Consider the following 8,147-nt stretch of genomic DNA (forward strand, 5'->3'; position numbering starts at 1 on the left):
GATTTAGGCAGCTGTACCTTGGACGGGGGTGGCATAAGTGGGCCTCCACTGCTCATATCTCCATAATGATCCGTGGAATTGCGATCCGCAGGTGGGGCCTCGTAGGAATGCATGTAACTAGTCTCATCCCTCCATCCTCGTCTTTCCCTGTGCATGCTTGCCTCAATAAGAGCATCCTCCTGTTCTAAGGTTCTTCTCATAGATGGTTTTCTTCGTGGTAGCCGGCGGGTTTGCCTTACTTTGTCTCTTGCATATCCACAATCCTCTCTTTGCGGCCCCTTGATGTGAGACCCTTGTTTGAGAAATCTTGAGAGGGTGGGTCCAATGTGTGAGTTATAGATTCAGGACATTCAGAGTAAGGCACCTTGTCCATGTAATTTTGACAAAATTTAGCTTCATGAACGAAAGGAACCCGCTCGCGGTCGGATGCCAAAAAGGATGTTGGGTAATGGTCTTCGGTAGGCTGATCGTGCCACGCATTACGAATGGTGCGTTTCGCATTGTTACAAAATGTCGGGTTCGCAACACTACTAGCACCTTCTTGAGGATTGCTAGTAGCGTCATGTTCAGGATACGAACCTGCAGCTTTAGTTGGGGTCTGCTGCGCAGACAGTTCCCTTCGTCTGTCTCCAGCACCAGACGCATTATCATTCGAATCCATTCTATTTGGGGAACTGTCGCGAGAGGTACCAGGGGCATGTTCACCTGCTTTCTCAAAAATGCACGATTCGGAAACCGAAAAATCAAAAAGTTCTAACATGTCACCATTACTGATCTTATCTATCACATCCTCCTTAGTGAGTAAACCGTTACGTGCTCGAATGTCAAGCAGGGTTCTAGCCAAAGGCTTGCTTATACGAGATGACCTTAAAAGGTCCTTAGCAGTAATGACATTAATCATTATCTTTGCATCCATTTTGGATTAAACTGAAATATGATAATTATTTATTTCAGTTAAAATGACAGACCAGTTGATGCAAATCAATTAAAGCAATGATAAAGTCTGTAAACTTGGAATACTCTCAGATCCCTTCTCACTTGTATACAACACCTACACCACAGTTGACAGATTTCACTTTTTTCACTGTTTAATCCCTGGGCTAGGGTTAGAAGTGGTTCTTATCCTTTTTAGACACTGACCAGGTGTCTAAGGCAAGTGGATATGTTTACAGAGTCTGGATGTAAAGAGTTCAGAGAAACATCCAATATAGAGGGGGTTTAGGAGCGTGTAAAGCTGGAAAATAGTTTCTGTGTTTGGTGAGTAGAAACACTTTTACATGGCTGCCTAAGCTTTGACTTTGATCATCTAAATAAAGGCAGATGATACTGTTACTGTTACCTTTTGTTTAGAAAAGCACAGTGAGATTGTTAAGCAACAATCTTGGCGCCAATTATTTGTATATTATTCACAGAAATAGTATTGTTGATGTCAAATATTGGAAAGTATTTAAGTAGACATGCAAATAATTTAGCTCACATGCAGGTTGAATTCCAATCTTAGTTGAGACATCAGTGCGGGAGTGAAAACCATGACCCCAATAATGGTTCACCAGGCTAATTCTTTGAAGTGAATTGATTAAGCCCTCATGCACTTTCAAGTAAAATTATTGAATTGTACTCACCAATTTTGCTCCATTTTGTTGAATAGAAATCACAATTGCACAATTTTATTGGCAAAAATAAACGAAAGTTGAGCTCGAAGTCTCGATGAAAAAATTGAGCTGAGTTGAGATCGTAATTTCGCCAGTTCAAAAATAATTGCCGACCCCTATAAACGGCTTTCCTCTCTGGTTTAAGCAATGAAAAAACACAACTAAACCAGGGGAACTTAATTCAAGGCGCTATACTTACAACACAATCAGATGAAACAAGTTTTTAGATTCATAATTCTGATTTGTTTACAAGAACTCTTTACCTTGAAGAAGTCAATTCCCGTGCACTGAGTGCTACCATACACTTTAAAAATGGCAGGGTTCGGAAATTAGTCGCAGCGCCAATTGTCGTGAACGGATTTCCCAATCTCGTTCACGATGTAAAAAATAAGGAAAAAGTTTAGAAAAAGTCTCCACCGAAGTGGGCGTTCTCCATATATGTAAAGGACATATATGGGCGGTTAAAAACTGCTCTAGAGCACTTCGGGAATCGTCCCGGTCTAGCCTGATTTTTATAACATACCAAAAGTATGGCGGATCGGATCTTAGTAGCAGATACAACGATGGGCGAAGATAGTTGATATGTCTATTTCAAATAAGGCTGTAGATAGTCGAGAGAAAGAATGAAAGGTGTCGCGAGCTTTTAAAGGGTAGAAATGATGACGTCACGTTTACGCGGGAGACAGTGAACGAACACAACATGAAGATTACTCACAACAGCTCGATCGAGACACTGACAGTCATGACATGACAAACACTTACAACAACAACAACAACCTATCACAATAATCAGTTACATAAAATCTTCCCATTTTATTGATGTTTGAGTTGTCTAGATAGTATCAGTATCCTTCGATTCTCAGAAGAGCCAGATTCCAAGTCCAAGTCCAACCAATTTTCTCAGTTCAGCTTTTTTCTTTCCAGGCAATTTTTTTCTTCTATTTCTGTATGGACATGAAGAATCTCGGTCTCTTGATCATTTTTTTTTCATATGATGATACTGAATGTTTATATTTATAGTCATGTTCATGTTCATCATAACATAAGAATCGTCGTACTCCAGATTGTCTTCTACTTCTGCTTCTTTGTTTCACAATAAATTGAAACTTGTAACTAATGATACTCTATGGTGTATGTGTAAGTGTGTGAGTGTGTGTGTGTGTGTGTGTGAGTGTGTGTGTGTGTGAGACAGAGAGAGAGAGAGGTCGCCATAATTAATTAAAACCCTCAAACTCAAACGTGTTTATTTTAGAGTATTAGAGTCTGAGCTCCTTTTCCCCCTCTTGTCAGTAAAGTCAGTTGCTCCAAAATTTGATTAATAATTGCATTGTGTGATGTTCTTTTTATTGGGGTGAGGTCATTACTATTACTTTTTTAAAACTTAAAACTTAAAATTACCTATTCTAATTGAGTTTGTCAAAGTAAGGCTAAGTTTGTTGATCTGACTTCATTTATTTTTCAATTTTTCAGGCACTAAAGGGCCTTGCTGCTTTTAACCAAGCATACAATGGATGGGTTAAAGAGTTGCTGGTTTTCCAACCTCCTGGATGTGACAATAAAATTGTGAAAGCAAAGGTAAATTCCTACAAATGATTTAATCGCATTGATTGATGATTTTGATTCAAATTCATAGACGGAGAGTGAAAGGATACATACGAAAAAAAAGAGGAGGGTAGCAGTCTCATTATGGGAGCATAAAAAAATGTAGCAGTTCAATAGGCTATCCAATATTAAATTTCACAGTGGACCATTTTTGCAAAGGGATGCAAGGTTCCTTAACCAATTTTGATTAGTTTTTAAAAAGAAATGAGGACAAAGGTCTCCATGCTCAAAATCATGAGTGAAGCACTTTGTGAAAGCTATAACTATAAGCTAGAATCGCAGAGGATTGCCATTTGAAGCCGCAATTTTATTACAAAAAACTGTAAATTTTATCACTTTTGCCGTAAAATTAGTCATTTTTGTATGTTGAGTTAACTGTTGGGATTCGGATAACATTATGTATCCCCAAAGGAGAATTTAATACAATGATGCAGAGATGCGAGCTTAATACAGATCATGTCGTCTTAAAGCATGGTCCTCAGGAGGAGGCTTGGGCTTGCTTAAGTTCGAATTAGACATAGACCAAAGATTTCCATGAAATAAATTTCACAGATATTTCCTTTCGTTAGTGAGTCGTAATGTCGCAACACCACCCGATAATGCTGCTGATGTAGTGGTATATGTTGGGGTTGTTTTTTTTTTGTGGCTTTTAAAAAAAATGTGTTTTTTGTTTTTTAAATTTTATATTTATTTTTGTAATTCATGATGGTATGAATTGAATAAAAACACTCAATTTGAAAGGGGAAAAAAAGGGAGTCATTTATCATAGGGAAGAATCCTGGTGTTGAAGAGGTCTGTCTTATTTTGGTGTGATGAATTCAGTAATTGAGCTTCGTTTGAGATGTGAAACAATGCTCTGTTGCACAGTCCTTGTGACTGTCTTGAATATAATATAGTTATATTTTATTATAATTTCTGTTGGTGTGTGTGTGTGCGCGCACGTTAATGCATAATTTATATTGGCAATTGTCTAAAAATAAACTTTTGGATTGATTGAAATTGATGATATGATGGCACAATTTGTTTTTGTGCAAGTTGTCATTGCTTCAATACCTCAATGGGTCTGAGTTCAATCAAAATGTACCAAAAGGGTGCAATTTTTTAAATCGTTTCCATACAGCCTTTCAATGGAGGAGGAGGGGGGGGGGGGGGGGGGGGACTAAATAAAGAATTGTAAGTGTATGAACAGTGTGAAATCTTTTCTGATTTTATGTTTCCTTCCTTTATTTCAGGTTCTTCATTCAATGAGACTAAGTGAAAAGCCGGTGGAGGCATGGGCGATTGTGTCTGATGATGGACGTGTATGCTCGGCTCATTGCACATGTGTTGCAGGATTAGGAGAAGTTTGCACTCATGTTGCAACCGTTCTCTTCTTCATCGAAGCCACAAACAGAGTAGCAGAGAAGGAAACCGTTACAGGTCGCCAGGTTACTGGAAACCTCCATGTGGCCAACAGAATTGTGCAGAGAGTTTGAGGGCAGTTGACATAAATTTCACTGGAGCCCAGTCTCAAAGGAAAATACTTCTAAATGAAGAAAAGGTCAAAACCCCCCATCCAAAACCAAAATGTGTTGAACCCTCATCAGCCGTGAAGGAGACCTTCCTTAAAAAATTATCAACCTTATCTTCAAAGAGTGTTGTATTATCTGTTGTGAAGGAGCATCGGACTCCTTTCATTCCTTCGACCAAAATGCCTGTATTTTTTCGATCATTTATAAATGAAAAATTTATTGATCGTTCGTATGATGATATCCTTCAATATTGTGATAGTTTAGATTTTTCTTGCTCCCCTGAGCAATCATTATTTGCGGAAAAGGGGACTCGTGCGCAAAATAAATCAAATGTGTGGCATAGGCTTCGGGAGGGGAGGATTACGGCCTCAAAGTTTTATTCTGTATGTCGCACGAACATTTCCTTTTCCACTTCAATGAGCCTGTTAAATTCTTTAATTTCGTCAAAAAATGTATTATCAAATGTGTCTGCTGTTAAATGGGGAATGGACAAAGAAAGCGAGGCATTTGATGCCTATGTTCATTCTGTCGATAGGTATATCCATCACAGTTTTACCTTCAGGCGTTGTGGTCTCTTTATAAAGAATGAGACACCTTTCATTGCAGCTTCACCAGACGGCATCGTTCATTGTGAGTGTTGTGGACAAGGATGTCTGGAAATCAAATGTCCTTACTCTGCTAGGGATCTTACAATTCGTGAGGCTGTCACATCCATTAGTAATTTTTGTTTAATTGTGAACAATACTACTTTTGAACTTAGGAAAGATCATCCGTATTATTACCAAGTGCAATGTCAAATGTATGTGACAGGCACGAATTATTGTGACTTTTTTGTGTGGACAACAAAAGATTGTTTCACTCAAAGGATCTCTTTGGACAAAGATTTTGTTTTTTCAAAACTTCAGAAGTGTGAAGAGTATTTTAAAAAGGTTGTATTACCTGAGTTAGTTGCTCAGTTTTTTTCTAGACTAGTAAAAGCTGGGGAAGCTGCACCAACACCTTCTTCTCCCAATAAAAATAAACTATTCTGTATATGCCGGAAATCAGAGTATGGAAAAATGATTCAATGTGATGGCAGTTGTGAAGAATGGTTTCACGTGGACTGTGTTGGATTGTCAAGAGTGCCTAAAGGAAAATGGTTTTGTGAGACGTGCAAAAACACCATGAGCAAACGGAGAAAATTGAATCAAGTCTCTTAAAAAGCCATTTTTAACGTTGAGATTATCACAAAACCATTTTCTTTTTCACTCAAAGTTAAATATATCATATGTATTATTACACTGTATTTTTTTACAGAGCTGTCAACTTCTGTTCTTTCCCTCTGATTTTTCCATGTAAAGACATGGTCCTTTAAAAAAAATAATTTATGCATCCAGTTTGATTTAAATATCAACTATTTTAAGTAGCCTGGTCCTTATTTTTGATTGAAATGGAAAGGAATGTTGTTAAAATTTAGATACAATGCCTGCACAGTACTTTTGATTTCAGATGAAATTCTTAGTTTTAAAGTAACAATCTTTATTTTTTTCCTCAAAGATCTAATCCTATTTTATTAAGATTTTATCATTAGTTTGCAGCTCTGTTTGAATTCAGCATTCTTCATTTGGAAACCGAAGCTATTTCATGAGTCCTTAAAACAAAGAGTAATAGATTTTATCATTAGTTTGCAGCTCTGTTTGAATTCAGCATTCTTCATTTGGAAACCGAAGCTATTTCATGAGTCCTTAAAACAAGGCGTAATAGATTTTATCATTAGTTTGCAGCTCTGTTTGAATTCAGCATTCTTCATTTGGAAACCGAAGCTATTTCATGAGTCCTTAAAACAAAGCGTAATAGATTTTATCATTAGTTTGCAGCTCTGTTTGAATTCAGCATTCTTCATTTGGAAACCGAAGCTATTTCATGAGTCCTTAAAACAAAGCGTAATAGATTTTATCATTAGTTTGCAGCTCTGTTTGAATTCAGCATTCTTCATTTGGAAACCGAAGCTATTTCATGAGTCCTTAAAACAAAGCGTAATAGATTTTATCATTAGTTTGCAGCTCTGTTTGAATTCAGCATTCTTCATTTAGAAACCAAAGCTATTTCATGAGTCCTTAAAACAAAGCGTAATAGATTTTATCATTAGTTTGCAGCTCTGTTTGAATTCAGCATTCTTCAGTTGGAAACCGAAGCTATTTCATGAGTCCTTAAAACAAAGCGTAATAGATTTTATCATTAGTTTGCAGCTCTGTTTGAATTCAGCATTCTTCAGTTGGAAACCGAAGCTATTTCATGAGTCCTTAAAACAAAGCGTAATAGATTTTATCATTAGTTTGCAGCTATGTTTGAATTCAGCAGTCTTCAGTTGGAAACCGAAGCTATTTCATGAGTCCTTAAAACAAAGCGTAATAGATTTTATCATTAGTTTGCAGCTCTGTTTGAATTCAGCATTCTTCAGTTGGAAACCGAAGCTATTTCATGAGTCCTTAAAACAAAGCGTAATAGATTTTATCATTAGTTTGCAGCTCTGTTTGAATTCAGCATTCTTCAGTTGGAAACCGAAGCTATTTCATGAGTCCTTAAAACAAAGCGTAATAGATTTTATCATTAGTTTGCAGCTCTGTTTGAATTCAGCATTCTTCATTTGGAAACCAAAGCTATTTCATGAGTCCTTAAAACAAAGCGTAATAGATTTTATCATTAGTTTGCAGCTCTGTTTGAATTCAGCATTCTTCAGTTGGAAACCGAAGCTATTTCATGAGTCCTTAAAACAAAGCGTAATAGATTTTATCATTAGTTTGCAGCTCTGTTTGAATTCAGCATTCTTCATTTGGAAACCGAAGCTATTTCATGAGTCCTTAAAACAAAGCGTAATAGATTTTATCATTAGTTTGCAGCTCTGTTTGAATTCAGCATTCTTCATTTGGAAACCGAAGCTATTTCATGAGTCCTTAAAACAAAGCGGTAATCGATTATTATCAATAGTTTGCAAGGTCTGTTTTAATTCCAGCATTCTTCACTTTGGACACCGAAGCTATTTCAGAGTTCCTTAAAACAAAGCGTAATCGATTGTATCATTAGTTTGCAGCTCTGTTTGAATCAGATTCTTCATTTGAAACTCCGAAGCTATTTCATGAGTCCTAAAACAAAAGCGTAATAGTTTTATCATAGTTTGGCAGCTCTGTTTGATATCAGCATTCTTTATTTGGATACCGAAGCTATTTATGAGGTCTGGCCTTAACAACAAAGCGTAATAGCTTTTATATTAGTTTGCAGCTCTGTTTGCTATATTCTCAGCATTCTTCATTTGCGAAACCGAAGCTTTTCATGGTCCTTAAAAACAAAGGTAATAGATTTTATCATTAGTTTGCAGCTAGTTTGAATTCAGGCATTCTTCATT

At 36.8% G+C, this 8,147-nt stretch overlaps 1 protein-coding gene across 1 annotated transcript; it reads left to right on the forward strand.

The window, feature by feature from the left end:
• The first annotated feature begins 1,162 nt into the window (after positions 1-1,162).
• LOC144961978 (uncharacterized) lies at positions 1,163-7,705 on the forward strand. Its single transcript, XM_078894985.1, has 4 exons — positions 1,163-1,216; positions 3,123-3,227; positions 4,487-4,723; positions 5,050-7,705. Exons 1-4 carry the CDS (start codon positions 1,163-1,165, stop codon positions 5,962-5,964), a joined length of 1,311 nt encoding a protein of 436 aa, XP_078751111.1. The 3' UTR covers positions 5,965-7,705.
• Positions 7,706-8,147: the final 442 nt, after the last annotated feature.

This window comes from Berghia stephanieae, unplaced genomic scaffold, assembly GCF_034508935.2.
Source record: "Berghia stephanieae isolate SIO BIC M18660-M18661 unplaced genomic scaffold, UCSD_Bste_1.3 scaffold520, whole genome shotgun sequence".
Taxonomy (NCBI): domain Eukaryota; kingdom Metazoa; phylum Mollusca; class Gastropoda; order Nudibranchia; family Aeolidiidae; genus Berghia; species Berghia stephanieae.

Bases quoted from the DNA above. Each gene is read 5' to 3' on its own strand.
- LOC144961978 (XM_078894985.1), top strand. From the start codon at position 1,163: ATGTTTACAGAGTCTGGATGTAAAGAGTTCAGAGAAACATCCAATATA. The intron at 3,228-4,486 runs GTAAATTCCTAC...CCTTTATTTCAG, and splicing joins ATAAAATTGTGAAAGCAAAG to GTTCTTCATTCAATGAGACT. The intron at 4,724-5,049 runs GTTTGAGGGCAG...TGCTCCCCTGAG, and splicing joins CCAACAGAATTGTGCAGAGA to CAATCATTATTTGCGGAAAA.